Genomic DNA, 22,326 nt, shown 5'->3' on the forward strand with positions numbered 1-22,326 from the left:
TATACTTTTATTTAAATATTTTGGGGAAGTAAAAGCTATTTGTAGTCTTAACAATATTTTCATTTCCAATTTTGGTTTAACTGCTACATATTTTGCCAGCTTTAAGTTCTGAAAATACAGAGTTTGCGTATCTAGGATTAACATGATACAAAGTACCTTCCTTCAGCATGCAGCATTTATATATAATTTCTTTCAACACAGTACCCATGTGGCCTTTGTTCTCACAGTATAACTACTATAACTTAAATTTTTATTTTATATACAGAATGCTTTGCCTGCATGTATACCTGTGTACTGAGTGCATGCAATACCTGGAACTGGAGCTACAGACAGTTGTTAGTCACCATGTGGGTTCCAGGAAATGAAAGCAGGTCCTCTAAAAGAACAACCAGTGCTCTAGACCACTGAGCCTAGTCTCCAGCCTTTTTTTATAACATTTTTAAAGCTGGTATGTCTTGTTTATTTTCTTATCACTGTACTCCGATAGTCTGAGAGTTCCAATCTATTGATCGTAATGCTTAGACAGGATGGAAAAAAATGTAAAAACAGTGTACATTTTTATAACTAGAGATCTGGTCTCATACAGTGACTGGACATAATTATTAGCACAAACTGAGGTAGTTAATCTTAGGGTTATTTGTGACTGCTGACATACCATACATTGCTGGAAAGGGAGAGTAAGAACTATTTTAGACAGCTTTAGGAGCATTAGTCACACGGATATTTGTTCTGATACAATACCTGGTGACGTCTCACAGTGCTTTTCAATTTCAGAGAGTGTCCCAATCAAATTATGATCTTCTATCACATTTAAATAAGATAAAACATTGCAGGGAAAGAAAACATTTTCAAGAAACAAGAAAAGTCAACAACTTCAATCTAAACAAAGCTGAATAATCCTAACAAAGAAAGAACTTTTTAGGTGAACCGACGACCGTCTGCTGTAAAAACTCAGTATCCATCTGCCTTGCCTGCCTCATCTCTGCCACCTGCTACTGGATCTCCTACTGCCAACATTAGGGACTAGAACAATAAACAAGTACATACCAGCTCAACCAAAATCAACTTAGCATTCCCATCACACAAGAAAACCTTCTGAAACGGGCACATCAAATGCACTGCATGCATCCCAGGACAGATGTAAATGCATCCCAACACATTTATAGATCACAGTATCATAGAGATGTCAAAGAGCTGGATATCCCCATAGGCAATGAAAAAGCTAAAGCTTATTTGGTTATTCAAGCTACCTGCTGAATTTCTAATAGGGCCAATCTAATCTCGTGAGTCAAGTATAGATTTTGTGGAAATAAACTTATGAAAACTACACACACAAACAAAAATAAGGCTGTTCATTAAAAGAACAAACTTATTAGTTATACTCAATTACAAAAACTTAAGATGGAAAAATGATATGTAAAACCCACGTGAAATAAGATGGTAGTGTCAAGCTTGAACACTTAAAAATCAAACCACTCACATTTTCTTCTAGCCTATACTATTTATGCTATTTTTATAATCTTCACACAGACAAGATGTATTTCTTATATGTAAACGTAGACAAACTAAACTGGATTTAATTAAATTAGTTTAAGTATAGGTATCACTCACAAACAGCATCATCACAGTAACCTGGAAAGCATCTAAAAGCCTGTCCCCCGCTCGTGCAGTGTCTGACTTTGAAAGTCTACATTTCTCTTAGCGCCCAGGTGACAGAGATGCCTGCAGGACCAATACCAGCAGCAGCAAGAGGGCCAGCTGTAACTGGGATGGAAACAGCTGCACCTGAAACACAGCTGGTACACTTCAGCAACTCTGTGTCTGTTCTTCACAGTGACAAGGAGTTAGAAAAATACTTCAAAAAATTAACAAGAGAGAGAGAGAGAGAGGGCTGAAGAGATGGCTCAGAGGCTCTTCCAGAGGTCATGAGTTCAACTCCCAGCAACAACATGATGGCTCACAACCATCTATAATGAGATCTGGTGCCCTCTTCTGGCTCACAGGCATACATGCAGGCAGAACATTATAAATAATACATGATTTTTTTTTTTAAGAAAAAGGGAAAATAATGAGAACTTGTAAGAAGCCTGATAAAGGAGACAAGGCTAAAAAATTCTTGAGTAAAATCTAGATGCAGTAAAACACTGCTTTTGTTTAGTAAGGTTTAGATCATATAAATAATTTCAGCCTAATAACTTATTATTTGTGATAAACTCCTAAAAAAATAAATAATCCACCATAAGCACACAACACTCTTTCACTGAATAAAATGTTTAAAGAAAATAATTTTCAAACCCAAACTTCTTTTTTAAAAACATTATTTAATTACTTATTTTATTCTGTGTGTGTGTGTCTGTATGTGTTAAGTGCATGTGTGTGTACAACATTGATAAATTAATCTATGTCAGGATCCTCCAGAAATGGAATTACAGGCAGTTGTGAGCTGGCACATGGGTGCTGGGAATTCAGCCTTGGTCCTCTACAAGAGCAGCTAGGCACTCCTAATAGTGAACCACCTCTCCTGCCCCCAAAGCACATTTTCTGTCCGTTCACAGTAGAATTGACTGCATTGTGCAATATTCCCTTAACAATTTATACTGACCAACAGTTCTAAATTGACTAATTCTTAATAGTTTTAGCAACAGTTAAAATACTCCTAGTCTAGGAAATAAGAACTAAATAGCAAAAGAAATGTGATCAGTTTTACAAGTGTCACGTATATGTCCAGAAAAACAAAATTTCCAATTTTAAATTCTTCACTTCCCACTAGGGAAGAAGAGAAAAAAAAGGATATATGGGTGTGTGTGTGTGTGTGTGTGTGTGTGTGTGTGTGTGTGTGTGTGTGTTGAATGTCTCCGGGAGTGACCACACAAATGTGGCCATCTACTAGAACGACTAGAATGGAATCCATAGAGACTCTCATGTCGCGGCAGTGTTTCCATCAGGATGCAAAGGACACAGGCTTCAGTAAGTTGGACTAAGCTACTTAAACGGAATTCAAGGCCATTTACTCAGTGAAAGAGCTGACATAAAACTAAAATATTTAAGGCCTTCAAATATATATACATGTGGTACTGAGTGTGGTATGCCTCTAATCCTGGCAGAGGTAGAGGCAGGCATATCTCTTTGAGTTTCAGGCCAGCCAGCCAGGGCTATGTTGGGAAAACCTGCCTCAATAGAATGAAGAAAAAAAAAGTGTGTGTATTCTTGTGTGTGTGTGGGGGGGGGGGGGGGGGATGGGTGTGTACGTGTGTGTGTGTGGGTGTAAACGTAAACCCGACTCCCCTCCGTCCACTGACTTCCGTGACCAAGAGCAGCCACTTACCTACTGTTGGAGTATTGGCAGCACTCAGGGACGCGGATGAAGAGATAGAAGAGGAACTCTCAGCGCGGGCTAAGGGAGCAGTAGGGGGTGGGCTGGTGTTGGAAGTTACAGGTGGGCTGAATGGCCTGGGCTTAAAAACAAGAAGTTAGTTATCAAAATGCTAAAGCAAGATTTTGCTGGTCAGAGAACTTTTAAAGTCATAACAAACCAAACAACTTTACCATGAGTTTCTTTTAACTGGGTATTAGGTGTTATGTCAAATAACTTCCAATAATATACTGAAACCTAAAAAAGCTATTTTAAAACTATGCTATCAAGGTTTTATACAAAAATTAGTCTCTGTATTTCAAAAAGCAGACTTACTATGGTACTCAGAACTGAAATGAAAGTTCTTCATATATACTATCGAACAGCTTTCCAAAAGATTATGTACACGATAATTTCTAGAAACATGAGATTAGTTCTCTGTACCCTGTCAGCAATAATAGACAAGTCACAGAATAAGGAAAAACAAATTTTAAATGTTCTAGCTAATATAATTTTAAAAAGGCGTGTTTTCATAGGTTTTTTTTTTTTTTTAAGTTTTACTGTTTACTGTTTTTATATGCAGTTGGTATGTGGAGGCCAAATAAGGGTACTGGACCCCTGGGCTGGAGATGAAGATGGTTGTGAGCTGCCCAAAGTGGGTGCTAGGAACCCAATTCTTGTGCTTCTGCGAGAAGAGCAAGTGCTCTTAACCACTGAGCATCTCTCCAGCCCCTATATTTTCATTTTTATGAAAGGTTTGGAAAGGTCTTGTTATTATCTGAACTTTCACTAACCCTAAATATTATTTGCTGCAAATATTTTCCTCTTGAAGTGTTGCTTGACCTTTACTTTTTATATTTTACAAATCTGTTCACATTTTCTTTTGTAGTTTTTGCAATACCTCCTTACTAAGAAAGCTACAGCAAACGAAGGTTTGAGAAAAATCTTTCTTTTGTTGTTTTCTCATTTAAAAAAGATAACTAGAATGTAATATATAAAAACAAACGGAAAATATTATCTCCAATTCTTTTATTTTTTACATTGGTAAGTAGACTTTTTCTTTCCAAATTAATTGTTCCAATAATACACTAGGAATACTTCCTACAGTGTACTATTTGTTTTTAAAAACATACTTAATTAAAAATAGCCTTTCCTGATTATAGAGGTAACAAAAAAAGATACTGTCCTCACCTACAAGACACTAAAAAACAAACGTAAAACCATCTAAGTATTTACACACTCAACTAATCAAATCTTTGCTGTATTAACAAAAACTTACAGGCATCAAAATAAGACTTTACTCTATGAAGCACTTTACAACCTGTAACCCTCTCTCACTAGTAATTATTTTTAAGCATCCTTTTTCCTTGAGTACAGCTTGCTTTCTTTTTCGTCTTGTTTGTTTGTTTGTTTGTTTGTTTGATTGTTTATTATTTAGGTTTTTCAAGACAGGATTTCTCTGTGTAGCCCTGACTGAGTACAGCTTTCTAAGGACTCATCAATCACTATGATTAATAGGTTGAAAAAATGCAGCATGCAGCTGTTTATTTATAGAGAGAAGAGGTACAGATACTGTCTGAAACTTAGAAAAGTCTTCAGTTCAACGGCTTTAAGGAAATATCTTCAGTGGCAACATGGTCTCACGGCTATTATGATGTGGCTGAATTTTTACAGTGCATTTTATAATACTTAATGGGAAGGGGAAAATGGATCTTTTCCCAGGATTTTCTCTTGCTTTTAGAATACAACTATCCAATACCGTCATCAACAGAACTTGGCATTACTAGTGCAAACCGAGACGTGCTGTAAGTATAAAAATGAACTTTGAAGATAATGTACACGTCAAAAATGCAAAAAAACTCAAAAACTTTCATTGTAAATATATATTAAAATGTTTTGTAATACTAAGTAAAAGATAATAAAATGGATTTCAGTGCTTTTACTATCAAAAAATTTTAAAGTTTGTATGTTGCTGTACATATTCTTATTGGGTAGGATTACTGTAAAAGAGTGGCTGTCGATGCCGGGCAGTGGTGATGCACGCCTTTAATCCCAGCACTTGGGAGGCAGAGCCAGGTGGATCTCTGTGAGTTCGAGGCCAGCCTGGTCTACAGAGCGAGATCCAGGACAGGTACCAAAGCTACACAGAGAAAGCCTGTCTCGAAAATACAAAAACAAAACAAACAAAAAACAGTGGCTGTCAAATATTAGTGTGCGCCAGCGGAAGACATATTAATACTCAAACTGCCTGACCGCTCCCTGAATTCCTGATTTGTCCGGGGACAGCCACAGACCATTTCTCTCGAGTTTCCAGGTGGTACTAAGGCTGCTGATCTGGGACCCCATCTGAGGGTCTGTAAGAAGACAATGAGGTTTCCTTGGGACAAACAGGAGAATGCCATTCTTTAGTGGCCAATGAGGCAACAATCCTCAAAGTCCAAAAAAGTCATGATCCCTTTGGGGACTAAATGAGCCTTTCAGAGGTCACATGTCAGATTATCCTGCATATCAGATATTTACATTACGATTCATAACAGTAGCAAAATTACAGTTATGGAGTAGCAACGAAAATAATTTTATGGCTGGAGGGGTCACCACACCATGAGGTCCTATATTAAAGAGCTGCAGCATAGGGAAGGCTGAGAACCACTGGTCTAAAATATTTGTGTGTATACCATTTCATCCAAGAATTTCATTTTCAAATCACTTAATAAGGAAACACTGAAATGTGTACAAAGCATAGCTATACTATTATGATAATAACAAAAACTTAGAATTATCAAATTTCTAAAATCTCTTAGAACTTTAATTCTCAATGTAGAAGACTTATACAATGAAATACTCTGCAGTCACTTGAAATGTTGCTTCGTGATGCCCCTAAAGTAGTTTCTAGAAGGATCTCAAGAAAGAAGGGGGAAGGGCTGACAGAAGTATTCAACTATGAATTCACTTTTAATAATTTTAATTATTTGACAAAGGATTCTAACTACTTTTAAAGAAGCTTGAAAATTATAAGAGAAAGATATTTCCAAAATACTTTAAAGTAAAAACAATAGGAATATGTAAAATATGAATTAAAATGTATGTGTCATAGCAACTTTCTAAGTACTCACCAGTATGCAGCAATGTCCTTACAGTTTTAGGTTATGTTAAAGTCACTTAAATCTCCCTAAGACTCTTACTAAAACTGGTCTAACACTGAACAGCTAATATGCCACGTGTCCTTACAGTAACTGTTAATTTACTATCTCTGGTCAAATATTTATGCGTTAAGAAAACAATGAAAGAATATATATTAAAGTGCTAACACAGTTATCTTTGGTAATATATGGAATCCAATTTTTATGTGTTTTCTATATTTTCCAACATGATTAGGGGTAAAAAAAAAACAAGTTTAATAATAATAATAATAATAATAATAATAATAAAAAGACATGTTAAGACTTGGTGATTCTAGCCAGGTGGTGATGGAAAGGGGAAAATGGACCCCTAGCACTCAGGAGGTGGAGGCAGGTGGATTTCTTTGAGTTCAAGGCCAGCCTGGTCTACAGAGTGAGCTCAAGGACAGCCAGAACTACACAGAGAAACTCTGTCTCAAAAAATCAAATCATCAATAAAAATAAAGACTCAGTGATTCTTGTATTACTTAAAACATCTCCATCTCCTTGGCAGCTTTCATCTGGTCTTCTCTCATTGCCGGTACGTCAGCTCACTGGGATAAGAAATTAAAGAGGCCGCCATTTCCACGTGACCCTCCATTCAAAGTACATTTCCTACCTACATACCATGTCTCCAGCTTTACTCAATGTGGACATGAAATTAACTAGTACATAATCCAGGAAGAGAACAGACACCAAGTCTATACAACGTGATATGCACACTAACAGAAATACAAGCCAAGTATATGGGAGTAAGCGGAGAATGATACGATCTGTTAGAGTGACCAAAGGTAGTTGATGGATAGCTGGGTCTTAAAGAAAAAGGCCATTTTTGCCTTAGAGAAAACTGTCATTTCAAACAGAGGGGTACAGTAAGAAACCATGGATGTGTAAAACAGCATGAACCAGCTCAACGGTAGTGCAAGGGTGCATGCATCACGCACGAGGCCCAAGGTCCAGTCCTCTCTCCTTACAAGACAAGAGAAGAACAAAGGGCATTTGTGTCTGGAGAGCACCTGACGGTCTGAGTGGCTGCAAAGACAGGAAGAGGCTGGTCTAGTGAGTGCTGCAGGCTGCTGAGACATCCAGCCAAAATACCCAAGAAGGGAAAAAAACAGAAGGAGCCTGGCTTTCAGGAATGTAACCACGGTAAGGAAAAGAAGAAACAAGAGAGAGCACACAGGAGGCACAAAGGCTCGCTCAGGACCCAATAGAGAGCACAGATGTTTCTGCCCTTCCTGAGGACTTCTGAAAACCAGTGCTCCCTGGTCTTTGGTTCTTTTATGTCAGCTAACTGCTGTGGACTCCAGTCTCCTATGTAGAAAATAAAGTTAGAATAGACAGACGCCTCCTGGGAGGGAGTCTCCTAACAGTAAGGCCTAAGACATACCACATTTTCTTTCTTAAGAAGAATTACATGAACTTGCCTATTTTGAGTCAATGGACACTGACTTGTGCAATACGCCAACTTTTTAAAAGGAAATCTCTGTCCTCTTAGGCAGTGGGTTGCTTTTCTAGTATGATTTTGAGATTATATGAGAGAGAAGTATGAGTGAAGAAACTTCTCATTTTTTAAGGACTTTAGAAAAAAAGCATTTAACCATGCAGGGGCATACACTAAATTAACTATCTTAAGTCAGAATAATTATAGCATTTTTAGGAACCGGTGTGGTGGCACATGCCTTTAATCTCAGTACTTGGAAGGCAGAGGCAGGTGATTCTTGGTGAATTTGAGGCCAGATCAGTCTACATGGTGAGTCCCAGGCCATCAGGACTACACTTTGAGACCTTGTCTCAAAAACAAACAAACAAATCCAAAATAGTTATATAACGAAAAAGAACTGTGAGTACATACTATTTCATTAATTCCACTCAGCTTGCCTGCAGTAAGCTTTGGTCTGGAAGCAGGCCGTGGAGGTGGAACAATGGTGCCTAGAGAAAGAGGAGTTGTGGGTCTGGCTGAAGGAGAGAAAAGAGAATTTGAAGAAAATCATTAGTATGTAGCAATCCTAGGTAAAGACAAAAGAGCTATTAGGATTCAAAGATCATTTTCCAATAGTGTTACTATAATTAAGGGTATTTGTTGAAATAATGAAAATCTGTCAGATACTTTTTTTTTTATCAAAACTACTGTTAATATTCACAATATTACTCATAACAATCATTAAACCTTCCAACAAAACTGACAAGCACAGAAAGTTTGTTCCTGTTTCAATTATTTATACATAGAAAAATTAACTCTGGTAGGTCAGTTGATAAAAATAAACCAATTCCAATTCAAAGGTCACTGGTTTACTATCAATACATCTAATTCACAGAGACTAACATGAGTGCAAGGCGTTGCAGCTGTGCCTTCAAAACACTGTGAATGCCAAACAGCACACCTGACTTAACTAAACCTATGAACTGACTTAAGTAGAACCATACTGCAATATTCTTCAGAATAACTAAAAGCATTAAAGACTATAATTTTCTAAAAATAGTACCAAAATCAGTACAACCCATTTTTTAAATGTTCGGAACAGCTTAATTCTTCCTAAATTCTATGAATTAGTGCTCACTTTGTCAATGCCATTTGCAATATTTCTTACAACTTTGAAGAATCAATATTTCTTAATTTACATACCTTTATCATGATAGTAAATGAAATTCAAGTGTATATAATCAAAAGTCAAATATATGTATAATCAAAGCAGGAATAAATTACAGGCCAATATTTAAATTATCTTTATAAAGTTATTTATTTATTTTTGTGAGTGTGTGAGTATGTGCATGAAGGTCAGAGGACAACTTGTAGGAATCAGCTCTCTTCTACCATTTGGGCTCTGGGGGTCAAAACCAGGTCATTAGGCTTGGCCACAGTACTACAGTCATCCACTGGCCCTTAAATTATCTCCAAATAGGATGATTTCCAAAACCTTTGGTCCAATCAAAAATGCATGCTATAATTCAAACATTAAAAAAATATAGTGGGTAGGAAAAATATAAGTGGCAAATTCTCCACATTTACAGATGTGCAAAATAAAAACACATAAGCCAACCTAAGTAAATACATGGGAAAACAAAACGCCAAGCTCAAGATCCTCGGTTCTCAGTGAAGGAATGAGGCATGGCAGGAAGCAGAAGGAAGAAACAGGATGGAAAATGAACTGGCAGGAAGGAACCGTCATTAGAAAGCACACCACAGGAAAGTGCGTACACATGCTTAAGGAAGGCAGCCAAGCGCTAGGAAGATACCAAGTTCCAATTCGGAGGCTGCTGCCTCCTTTCAAATGGTAACCGCTCTTTCATGCTGTCCATGTCCTTGCGTTTGAAGGTATATTCTGAAAAAATGTGTACCAGCCTGAATGATTACAGCACTTCCCTGTGCTATTAGTCGCTATTGTAAAGATATGGTCATATGTGAAACTAGCAGACTTAGAGTCAGATTTCCAGCTGTGATGAGCTTACCACAGCAGAAGCATTTATACATGAATTACTTATCAGGGCCTGTCCAAGTGGCATTTTAAATGGACTTAAGCCAATTCCAGTAAAAGAGTGAAACCAATTCCTTCAGAATTTATTTCTTAAGGAAAACTACTAACAATACTTATTAACGCTAGTGTTTATAAATGAATACTATATCTGCATATATATCCCTCAGACAGTGTTTGTAGAAGCCGCTGAAGGAGATGATTATAATTATTTCCATCCTTAAATGTTTTAGTGTGTTTGTTTTTACTGGTGGTGGTAGTGATTAAACACAATACATAAAAGGAATCAATGAGAAGGAAATGTAGTTACTTCAGTCCCCCAAATAAGACATCTCTCTCATATACACCTATTTTATCTTATTGTTTTTATTTTGTTTCATTTCATTTACCTGATGATGATGAAGTTAATGAAGCTGAAGAAGATGAATCAAGAGATGATCCAAACAAGGGGTCCCAAGCAAGTAAATCACTGGTCCCTTTCCTAGCACACCATTTTAAAAATAAGGGTTAGCAAGATTATTTTATGAGTATAAAACCATTTATTTTTATTCCACAGAATCCTAACAGCTCAATAAATGTGATCAAATAGTTGAACACACTGAGACATTTAGTCAATAGCATTAAGCAGAATCTACAATGTAATATATTGTTGGAAAGTAGAAAGGATTAATCTCCTTTGTTCATACCTTGCTAGACTCCAACTGAGCATGAAGAACAGTGATTTCAGATTTACAAATAAAGAAAAGCAGCAGTCTAAATGAGCTACCCAATATACACAGCTAATGGATTCTAACAGTCTGAGTTCTAGCATAGTCTAGAATATAAAATTCAAAACCAGTGAAATATGTATGAAATTCTGAGTAGAATGTAGGCCTACTCTGCTAAAATTACTGCAATGACCTAAAATCACATATTTAATATTTCAACAAGCACCAATGCAAACATGTTCTACCTTGTACAATAAAACTTACTGATATAGCTACATAAGTGACATCTAAAGACTAAGCTTTAAATGCTAAGCAACTTATCTTTAAAACCAATAAAATAAAACACCACTGTGTTTATTTAATACCTCACAGGTGGTAAATCATCTTTACTATTAACTTCATTAAGCCAAACTCTTACTCATGTAAAAACATTAACTCAAAGAAAGTATTCTTACTGACAGAGAAGTGAAAAGGGACTCAGGGAACACTGGCTTAACAGCTTGTTTTCCTTTTTCTTTTTCCCCTTTTCCTTTTTGAAGAGCTAGCAAGCTGGCTATCTGGCTTCTTGCCTTTTCATCTTAACTGAGACACTTCATCTTGAAGCTCCTGACATATGGTCCGTTTCATAAAGTCACAATCAGAAGTGAAGGGGAAAAATGAAGAAGAGAAATGAGAAAGTGTCCATAAAAAATGAAAACAGATGTGTATGAACCTAAGGTATCAGCATTTGTTAGGAAGTAGGAAGGCTCCCAAGGCTGACAGCAGTTAAGTGTTTTTAGAAAACCATCATAAAAAGAAGTTTCCTGTAAAAAGAAATTAAAATACCTAAAATCCCCAATGTGAATTTACAGCTCAGAAAACAACACTACTAACACTTAACTGCAAGAGTCTAGAAAAAGAGGACAAAGGAAAACACAGGAAAATCTAAATGTGGTTTAAAAAAGGGTGGATAAGCAGAGCATGAGATTTCCATGCCATTCAAATACTGAATTGGATGCTACAATGTCAGTCCTTTAAGAGTTGCCCAAAGAGGAAGAAAGGGTGGCATGGAGGAGGGAAAAGAGTGAGCTGCCCACATCCACAGAATGTGCAAGACTAAAAGTGATCCCTCTGAACTATGTATTTTGGGTGACACCTGTCAAGATGTAACAAACGCACTAATCTGAGGGACTTTGAGGAGGAGGCTTGGCATATGTAAAGGTAGGGGACTATATAAGGACAATCTCTGTACCTTTCACACAGTTTTGATCTTAACTTAAAATTGCTCAAAATAATAAAGTCTGTATTATATGTCTATAATAAAGAGACATAAACAGCAAATAAAAAGAAATAAACGGCAAACTTACTCATTGGGTAGAGAAGATGGCTTTGATTTTGTTAACTCTTCATCTAATTAAAAAATTAAAATATTATGAAAAACTAATAATCTGAGAAGGAAAATACTTTAATTAAAAGATCCTCTATATACTTATATATTCCAATGCTAGGAACAACTTACAAATTTTGGAATAGAAAAAATAAATGTTAACAAATTTTAAAAAAAAAGGTAAACAAGGTGAATTTCTGTTGATTCTTGATTTCTTTCATTAGCTTTATAAAAGAAAACATAACTTTGAAAATCTTAAGAGCTGGGCATGGTGGCTCAGGTCTTTAGTCTCAGCACTCAGGAGGCAGAGGCAGGTGGATCTTTTGTGAGTTCAAGGGCAGCCCAGTCTACACAGTGAGTGTTAGGATTACATAAAGAGATCTTATCTCCAAAAATAAATAATAAAAAAAAACTTGAGGAAACGTTTAAGTACTTGTGTGCATTCTACTTAAGGATTTTAATTGATGAATCCTATAATCAGTTTTCGAGTTCTCAGAATACTACTAGTGACTACTACTATACAATCATCAGTAATGATGAGCTACTGAAGGAGGTTCCACTCTTTTCTGTTAGATTCTGCATTTGTGACGTGTCTTATTTCGTAACCAACTGACAAGTAAGAACAGTACTGAAATGAAAGGTCATGTTGGTGACTATAAACTTCCTCCACATCTCAGTGTTCTCTCTCCCTGAGCCACAGGGATGCCTGCAGTGATTCTCAGTGGGTGCGGCCTGCAGTGATTCTCAGTGGGTGCGGCCTGCAGTGATTCTCAGTGGGTGCGGCCTGCAGTGATTCTCAGTGGGTGCGGCCTGCAGTGATTCTCAGTGGGTGCGGCCTGCAGTGATTCTCAGTGGGTGCGGCCTGCAGTGATTCTCAGTGGGTGCGGCCTGCAGTGATTCTCAGTGGGTGCGGCCTGCAGTGATTCTCAGTGGGTGCGGCCTGCAGTTATTCTCAGTGGGTGCGGCCTGCAGTGATTCTCAGTGGGTGCGGCCTGCAGTGATTCTCAGTGGGTGCGGCCTGCAGTGATTCTCAGTGGGTGCGGCCTGCAGCCCACTACAGGAGCACCAAGCACACTGTACACATACTCCGACGCAGTTTGCACTCCCCCCGCCCTGCTCTGCAGGTCTGCTCTGTCTCAACGCGTCTGCTGCACTGCCCTCCATACTGCAGCAGCCCCACTCACTGATTCTCTCTACAACTTTAGCATCAAACAGTTCTTTTCAATGGTGAAATCCTTACTTTTATTTTGGTATTTATTATTAACTCAGTCGGTGTTTTCAATTGTGTTAAACTTTTAATCAAGACTGATTCTTGCCGGGCGTGGTGGCGCACGCCTTTAATCCCAGCACTCGGGAGGCAGAGCCAGGCGGATCTTTGTGAGTTCGAGGCCAGCCTGGGCTACCAAGTGAGTTCCAGGAAAGGCGCAAAGCTACACAGAGAAACCCTGTCTCGAAAAAACCAAAAAAAAAAAACTGATTCTTAGTAAGCATTCTATTTTACAAAATTATAAAAGTTTTCTATTAAGTCTGATTTATAGTGCTTAATTGTACAAAAAAATGTCACCATCCTAAATTTTTTGGTATTATAAAGTTGCTATTTTGAAGTTGTAAATAGAAACTACATTGCAATACGACTTTAAAATAAGTAAAACTCAAGATTACTATTTTATAAAACATTTTCATAATCCCTCTGCCAAAGTGCTGGGGTTTGAACCCAAGGGGTGTGTACATACTAGGCCATGTTAACAACTGAGCTATATCCCCAGTCCATTTTAATACTCTCAATCAGAAGTTATTCTCTGGCTTTGTTGATTTCTGAGAAATTTTATAAACTATATGAAAGATTAAGGAATATCTCTTAGTACAATAAGAAATACTACAGGCAGTTTGTTTTCTGCATAAAATAAGTATCTTTCTAGTCAATCAGTAAGACTGGTAAAATGGAAAGAATATTAATTCCTTAACTACACAAGGCTGAGACTAACAATGATATTCTTACAGACATAAAATAACCAATCCCTATGTCAAACTTACTAGATGAATTCCGATTCATCTGCACCTAAAACAAAAATACAAAAATTGAGTATTATTAAACAAATAATTCAACTTGGTAAGAAAATATTTGTCAAAATGTTACTAATAAGAAGCTAGTTTCACAAAAAAAAAAAAAAAAAAAAAAAAAAGCCGGGCGGTGGTGGTGCACGCCTTTAATCCCAGCACTCGGGAGGCAGAGCCAGGCGGATCTCTGTGAGTTCGAGGCCAGCCTGGGCTACCAAGTGAGCTCCAGGAAAGGCGCAAAGCTACGCAGAGAAACCCTGTCTCGAAAAACCAAAAAAAAAAAAAAAAAAAAGAAGCTAGTTTCACATCTTTATTGTATCTACTTAATAGTAAATGGCATTTATGAAAAAATATGTAAAAAAATTCAGTAGTTGTAAATGTACCTCTAAATTAAGCATGATTTACTTAATTATTACAATTATTATTTATAGTACAGTAATTGAATTTAGAATATAAAATACATGTATCTAATAAAATGTTGTTAAAATATTAAGACAGTATCTAAAGCAAAATATTATAAAACTTACCAATAATCTAAATTTAACAAAATTTTGAAAATCAAATGTTCAATTACACTCCTTTTTAAAAAGTCAACAGGCAAAACATAAAATCTGGCACTTACTGGACTGTGTCTCTAGCAGTGCATGGAAAGAAAGAGAAAGACAGTGTTCAGTATAGGATTCAATTCTCTTCAAAATTAATAATTTTGCTCTTCCTTCTAAATACTACTTAAAATATATACATCTTAAAATGCATGCTTAGGAGGAGAAATTATGCAAGTTAACCAAATGGGCAACAAAACATACGCAAAGCTATCTTCTTTTCAAATCTAACATTCACTATTAAAATTTTCTTTTACTATTTACTTTCTGGGTATGAATTTAATACATATTCATTAAAAAAAGACAGATGAGATACAAAAACTTTTAAAAATACCTATGACCTCAACTGCTCATAAAGAGGTTTGTAACATTTTAATACATATCCATCCCTTTATTGCTTACCCGTATTTTTAATTAGTTATGCCGTTATACAATACAGTCAATGTTTCACAATTCTCTACTTCACATATATAATAAGTCTCTTTATAACTACATAATAGTCAATGTTAAAATAGTAATGATATCATAAAACCTCACTTTAGAAATCTTTGCAGTATGCCCTTGAGAATTTAATTCTAGAACCTTTTTCCCCCATCAAAAATGCTTTTCTCCTCTCCTCCCCTTCCTGTGTCACTGGTTATCACACCAAGGGCATAGTGCTTGCTTGGGACATGTTCTACCCATATAGTTGGATACCCAAGAACATGAGTACACGTGTAAGAGAAAAACACTTTCACCTCCAAAACAAATGTGTATAGAGACTACTATATATAGTATAGAATGTATAATTAGGGCCGGGTGTGGTGGCACAGGTCTTTAATATTACAGTCAGGAGCAGACACAAGCAGATTTCAGTGAGTTCAAGGCCAGCCTGGTCTACAAAGCATAGACCAGGTCAGCCTGTCTCAAAAATAATAAATTAAAATTTAAAAAATAAATTAAAACACACATACAAATTAGGTAACATAAAATAGAAAACTTCATTATTAAGAAAACTAGCTTTTGAATAAGCATATATATACTTCTCATTCTAAGACATGACTTTCCCTTCCTGTAATACTTCTGAATTCATAATATATCAGTGGATTACTGTAGTATTTTTTACTTTATCACTACTGTGTATGATGTATGTGTGTATGAATGCAGGCACACATGTGGATGGAAACTAGAAGACAACTTCTGGAAGTCAGTTCACTCTGAGAACTAATTTGGGCTCACATAGCAAGTGCTCTTAACAGCTGAGGCATCTCAATGGCTACATCATTATTTTAGTTCTTCCCCAAACTCAAATGTTACGGTGAAAGACACGAAAATAAAAATGCAAAGAGCTAAGCATGTCACTTGGTGATAGAGTTTGCATAGCATAAGCAAGGGCTGGGACTCAAGGTGTGGAGGAGAGCAAAGACTGCAGTTAACCTTTAAGGTGATTCTCATGACATCTTTTTACAGTAGACTTGAAAACACGAGAGTAAAATCTTTAAAATTACATGAGAAAGGGCTGAGGGATGGCTCAGAGGTTAAGAGCACTGGCTGCTTTTCCAGAGGTCCTGAGTTCAATTCCCAGCAACTACATGATGGCTCACAACCATCTATAATGGGATCTGGTGCCCTCTTCTGGCCTGCAGGCAGAACACTACATACATAATAAATAAATCTTTAAAAAAAAATTACATGAGAAAAATATTAACTTTGTCAGTTCACAATCTTTTGCCAGAGAGACATTGCTTAATAAAATATAATCAAGAAAGTTCTACATTTTTTCACTTTTTTAAAAAAGATCAATTTATTTATTTTTTTTTTACATGCATTGGTGTTTTGTCTGCACCTATATTTGTGTGAGGGTGCCAGATCTCCTGGAACTAGAGTTAAAGGCACTTGTGCATTGCCATGTGGTTGCTGGGAATTGAACCTGGGTCCTCTGGAAGAGCAACCAGTGCTCTTAAACACAGAGTCACCCCCCAGCCCATACATTTTCACTTTCTTAAAAATATTTTCAAGACGACAACTAAGTCAAATCAATGACCTCATTGGTCTATGTAGACATTATAAACTAAGCTGGAGAGATGGCTCAACAGTTGGGTGCACTGGGTGCTTTTCCAGAGGACCCAGATTCAGGTCCCAGCACCCATGTGGTGGCTCACAACTGTCTGACTCCCCTTCTGCTTTCCTTGGACCTTCATACACACAGCACACAGACAAACGTGCAAGCAAATAGTCACACACTGAACAGCTTTGGGAAATAAAAAGTGTGGGAAAGTGGGGTTGGGGATTCAGCTCAGTGATACAGCACTTGCCTAGCAAGCACAAAGCCTGGGTTCAGAGCTCAGCTCTAGGAGGGTGGGAGGGGGACCGGACACACACACCCCATGGGACAACAAAATAAAACTCACATACATAAAATTAAAATCAAACAAATCCTTTTTAAAAAGCACAAAACAGCCAGGTAATGGTGGCACACACCTTTAATCCCAGCACTAGGGAGGCAGAGGCAGGTGCATCTCTGGGTTCAAGGGCAGCTTGGTCTACAGAGAGTTCCAGGACAGCTAGGACTACACAGAGAATCCTGTCTCAAAATAATTTCCCAACCAATGTACTTAGCTGTTGCTCACTGTTTTAGTTTTTGGATTTTTTTTTTAACTTATTTACTATTCTTCAAATTAACCATGGTGCAGTATCTCAGCAGGTTAAAAACAACAAGCACCTGCCACACACACAAGCATGACAACATGAACCCATGTAAAGATAAAGTGAGAGAACAGAGTGCACGAAACTGTCCTGACCGCCACACATACCCTATGGCACATGTGCACACTCGCTCTACACACATCACACACATACACAAGTACACAGTAACAAAATATTTTAAAAATCCACCAGTTGTAGGCAGATGAGGTAAAATAAAAAGGCTTCAATGTACAGAGCAAACTGGCTTTTGTTCAGATACTTACAGAAACTGCTGGGGACAGTGTTATATTCCCTATGGACACTTTCAGTTCATCCAAGGAAGCCATTGTGTGGTGCAGGTTATTTGGGTGCACAGGCTTGATCTCTATCCGGTACCTCTTTGGTTCTTCATCTTCCGAGTCAGAATCACTGGATGAGTAGAAGTGGTTCTCTTTGGTATGTGGGTCTGAGTTAAAGAATGCAGTTTCTAACTGATCTTGAATAGCTGGTTTTCCATACATGTACAAGAAGAGAGCCTTCTAAGAGTAAGATATATGGACAGGAATAAAACTATAGCTTTAATTAACAAAGCATGGAAAACAAAGAAGTCATATTTCAGCTAATTAAAAATAAAAAACGCTTTAAGCAATATGCTAACTTTAGAGCTATACATATGTCAACACAATCCACTAAGAATACCCAGATCATAAAAGGATATCATTCTGATTTGCTTCTGGTTTAATACTATAACCTTCGTCATCTACATCAGGAATATTCTAGGAAAAAATTGTAAAGAGTTAATATAATGACAACACCAATATTCAGGCACTAAAGATTAACATACAATTATAGTCTAAAATACTACTGCGAGCCAGGTAGGAGGCAGAGGCAGGCGGATCTCTGTGAGTTCCAGGACAGACAGCACTACACAAACATTTTCTTGAAAAATGAATGAATGAATGGAAGGGAGGGAGGGAGGGAGGGAGGGAGGGAAGGAGGGAGGGAGGGAGGGAGGGAACTAAATCATTTTAGCAAATATAAAGTGATTAACAAAATTATTAACACTGGAAAATTACATCTCTTTAGTTATTAATTAGCTTCAAGTCATATTCCATGCCTCAAAAATCTGAAAGAGACCCTGCAACATGCAATAGGAGAATCACAACTCTCATAATTTCAGGGTAAGAAATTGACAAGGTGAGATACAAGAGATGGTTCAGTGGTTAAGAGCATGATCTTTGGCTAGAGGACCCCAATTTGATTCCCAACATCCACAAGGGGTAGCTTACAACTTCCTCTAACTCCAACTCAAGAGGATCTGATACCTCAGCCTCTACATCTGAGGGCACCTGCATATACACACATGTGTTCCCCCCATAGATATATGCACACACACATAATTTTAAAAATGAATCTTTAAAAAAAGAGAAATAGTCAAGGTGAAAACCCATTCAGAATGCTCAAGATCTACATTTCTGTTAAAATCAGGAATAAGTAACTTAAAAACCTATGGCCAGGCTAAATATTCTCTCAATGCTGTAGAAAGCTATATGGAAATACAAGATTCAGTATCTCTTTAAAATAGATTAAAGTCCTGGCTAGCCAATGAACTATCTAAGATAGTGAATCAATATTAAAAAAAAAAAATTTAAAAAATCACCATGTGCATCCAGAGGAGAGAAAACAAAACCGAGTGAATCTAAGTCTGATCAAGAGTACAGAACTAAGTACCAATTTATACAACACAGCCAAGTGAAACAATCCACTATTCGAATGCAGACAGCACAATCTAGGCTACAGGAAACTACAAAACAGTCTCTTCAATAACTAACTAGAAAGCTAAATAGAGAGATGGTGGAGGGGGAGATGGGATTGCTCATGAAGACAGACTAGACACCCCAACAAACTCAAACAAATTGTAATGAAGCATTAGAAGATAAGAATAAAACTATACACAGGCTGAAAAGCCATTTTCTAGGAGGCTGCTTCTAGATCTATCTGCAGATAATAACTATGAAGTATGATGAAAATATATAAAAACTATCTGAAGGCAGTGAAGAGTAGCTCAGGACAACCACTAAAAAGCTCTAAATGATACATCTGAAATTTCAAAACAATTTTAAAAAGACTTGCACTCCTAAGTTTACTGCAGTGCTATTTCCAATAGGCAGACATGGAAATAACCACGGGGCCCATCAGCAGATGGGTGAGTAAATAAAATACCATACACAGACACAGTGGAGCATCATTCAGCCACAAGCTATAAAACAATGACTCTTATCATGTGCACCTACATGGAACAGGCTGAAGGAAATTCTGTTAAATGATTTAGCAGATATAGAAAGACAAATATTTCATACTTTATGTGTAGAAGCTAAAAAAGTATGAGGAGTTTGAGGCCAGCCTAGTCTACAGAGCGAGATCCAGGAAAGGCACAAAGCTACAGAGAAACCCTGTCTCTAAAAACAAAACAAAACAAAACAAAAAAAAAAAGGTATGAGAATTATGCCAATGATTCTGATCTGATCTTAGACACTGTAAACACATACTAAAAATATCAAGCGATGTCTTAAGTGTGTATAATTATTTTATCAACTAAAAACAACATATTTCAAAAGTTTTAATATATTGTTTTTAATTGATAAGTGAAAAAACACATTTCCACTATAATTAATTAAAGATATTGGCAGAACAAATGAAAGATACTTGATCCAACTATATGGTGTCTATAAAAAGGTCAACTAAAATATGAATAGGTTGAAAGAAAGGAATAGAAAAAATATAATACACAAAAATAAGAAAGGCTGAAGTGACTATCTTAATATTAGATTTCAGGAATAAAATTACAAATCATAAATAATCATCATCTATTCAAAAACCTGTATCTATTCTTCACAGAAAGTTTATTTCTAACAGCACAAAACGAGAAAAAACAAAATATTATATAAATAAACTTCGGTACTACTGAGCAGCAGAAAGAAATGAATTTATCATGCCTACAACAACCTAGACGAACCTCCTGAGAACTGGCTAGAGTGAAAAGCCAATCTGTAAAGGTTACTATGTAGTCCCCTTTCTATAACTGTACTCGTTTGATTGTTTTTTAAAAAGGCATGAGGTTGGAGAAAAGGGCCAGTGGTTAAGAGCATCTCCTGCTCTTCCAGAGGACCTGGGTTTGGTGTGCAATGGCTCACTACCATCTGCAGCTCCAGCTCCAGGAGGCATCAGAAGCCCTCTTCTGACATCTGCAGACATCCACACACAGGGTCAACACAGACAACACATATTAAACAACAACAACAACAAACTGAGTCAGTTACTTAAGTTTTTCAAATGCTGGAACTATTCAGAATGTTAATATTAATAAAAACATACAGATTACACGACATATCTTCATTCAACCCATGGTTTCTATGCTAGGGCTTTCACTATTGGAATAAAGTATTTTGTCAATAACAATATGAAGAACAGAAGAGATAACTTCAATATTTTAAAAATATAGTTGTGGTAGTAGTGGTTTCTTAAAAACAAAACAAAACAAAAAAAAAAAACAAAACACCACGGCCAGGCGTGGAAGCACACACCCTTGTCCCAGCACCCAGGCAGATCTCTGAGTTCAAGGCCAGCCTGGACTACAGAGTGAGTTTCAGGATAGCCAGGGCTATGTACAAAGACCCTGTCTCAAATAAATAAAATAAATAGAAGATAAGGCCATGAATAGCTTGTATGTAAATAACAATAACTGGCCATAAACAAAATGAAGCAACAAAAAAAAAGTATCCTTTCTTGCTAATCAGGGCAATCATTCTGCCCAAAGTAACCAACCACAGTTACTTTTTGACATGTTTTATTTCTGAAACTCATCCTTTTTCGATGTTTTATTTTTGAAACAGCAATCACTTAAGAGATCACACTTAGTTTTACTAAGTTCTTTCTATATGAACAGATATATATATATATATATATATATATAGATCAAACTAATTCTTTATAAAATCTGCCTATATAAATAATTTATCTAACCAGTTCTTATTTGATGAATATTTTGGTGCTCCAGTATTCTGCTAATATGTTTTCTTAATAAAAAGTCTGAAAAGTAAAAATGAGTATCTTTCCCCCTTTTCAGTTTCTACACATGCATGTACCTCAATCAAGAGGATATGTGTATATACTGTAGATAGATTCAGATTTTATGTGAATATAGTCACAACAGTAAACAGAGTATAAAGTTATTAGCTTAAAAATAATGTGTACTTCTTATTTGGGAAGATAGTGCCAAATTATCCAGAAAACAGATTGCCCCAATTTATATTAATGCATATGTGGTGGCATGTGTGTATCAACATTTCTACATGTGTGTATTCAACATCAATATTGAGACTTTCGTATGTCTGTTTCATTTTGCATCATCTCTAAGTAACATTCATTATAGTTATTCACTACTTATATTTCTCTTGAAGAAAATTGCTTGTTTCTATCTTATATCCTTTCTTGTTAACCAACTGCTTAATCACCAAACTGACTTATATAAAATTATCAAAGTTCCTTTGTTGCTGGTATCCTTTAATATGCACTGCTGGGGCTGGAGAGATGGCTCAGAGGTTAAGAGCACTGACTGCTCTTCCAGAGGTTCTGAGTTCAATTCCCAACAACCACACGGTGGCTCACAACCGTCTATAATAATATCTGGTGCCCTCTTCTAGTGTGCAGGCATACATGCAGGCAGAACACTATACATAATAAATAAATAAATCTTTAAAAAAAGATTATTTATTATGTATATATGCATGATACAAAACCCTTTACCTATTTTTACTAACTTAACAAATTTTTCATTTCTACAAATTTACCAATCTCTTCTCCTATGGCATTAGAACATCATGTTCTCTTTAGCCTTTTCCTAAAGCCCTGATAATTATATGTAAAGTCTAAAACTGAATAATGAT

The 22,326-nt window shown here is 36.6% G+C and overlaps 1 protein-coding gene across 4 annotated transcripts in view; it reads right to left on the bottom strand.

Annotated features, from left to right (window-relative positions):
* The window catches only part of Fcho2 (FCH and mu domain containing endocytic adaptor 2), a 112,417-nt gene that overhangs the window by 19,199 nt on the left and 70,892 nt on the right, over positions 1-22,326 (bottom strand). For 2 of the 4 annotated variants that reach the window (XM_076552113.1, XM_076552112.1), the window contains exons 12-19: positions 18,096-18,156; positions 17,665-17,837; positions 14,737-14,748; positions 14,091-14,115; positions 12,037-12,079; positions 10,373-10,464; positions 8,366-8,469; positions 3,326-3,455 (exon numbers count right to left, since the gene is read on the bottom strand). In XM_076552113.1, coding sequence (XP_076408228.1) covers positions 3,326-3,455; positions 8,366-8,469; positions 10,373-10,464; positions 12,037-12,079; positions 14,091-14,115; positions 14,737-14,748; positions 17,665-17,837; positions 18,096-18,156 — 640 coding nt within the window. Of the gene's footprint in view, positions 1-3,325; positions 3,456-8,365; positions 8,470-10,372; positions 10,465-12,036; positions 12,080-14,090; positions 14,116-14,736; positions 14,749-17,664; positions 17,841-18,095; positions 18,157-22,326 lie in introns of all 4 variants that reach the window. The other 2 variants (XM_076552114.1, XM_076552111.1) reach the window with 2 other exon arrangements.

This window comes from Peromyscus maniculatus, chromosome 15 (assembly GCF_049852395.1).
Source record: "Peromyscus maniculatus bairdii isolate BWxNUB_F1_BW_parent chromosome 15, HU_Pman_BW_mat_3.1, whole genome shotgun sequence".
NCBI classification, from domain to species: domain Eukaryota; kingdom Metazoa; phylum Chordata; class Mammalia; order Rodentia; family Cricetidae; genus Peromyscus; species Peromyscus maniculatus.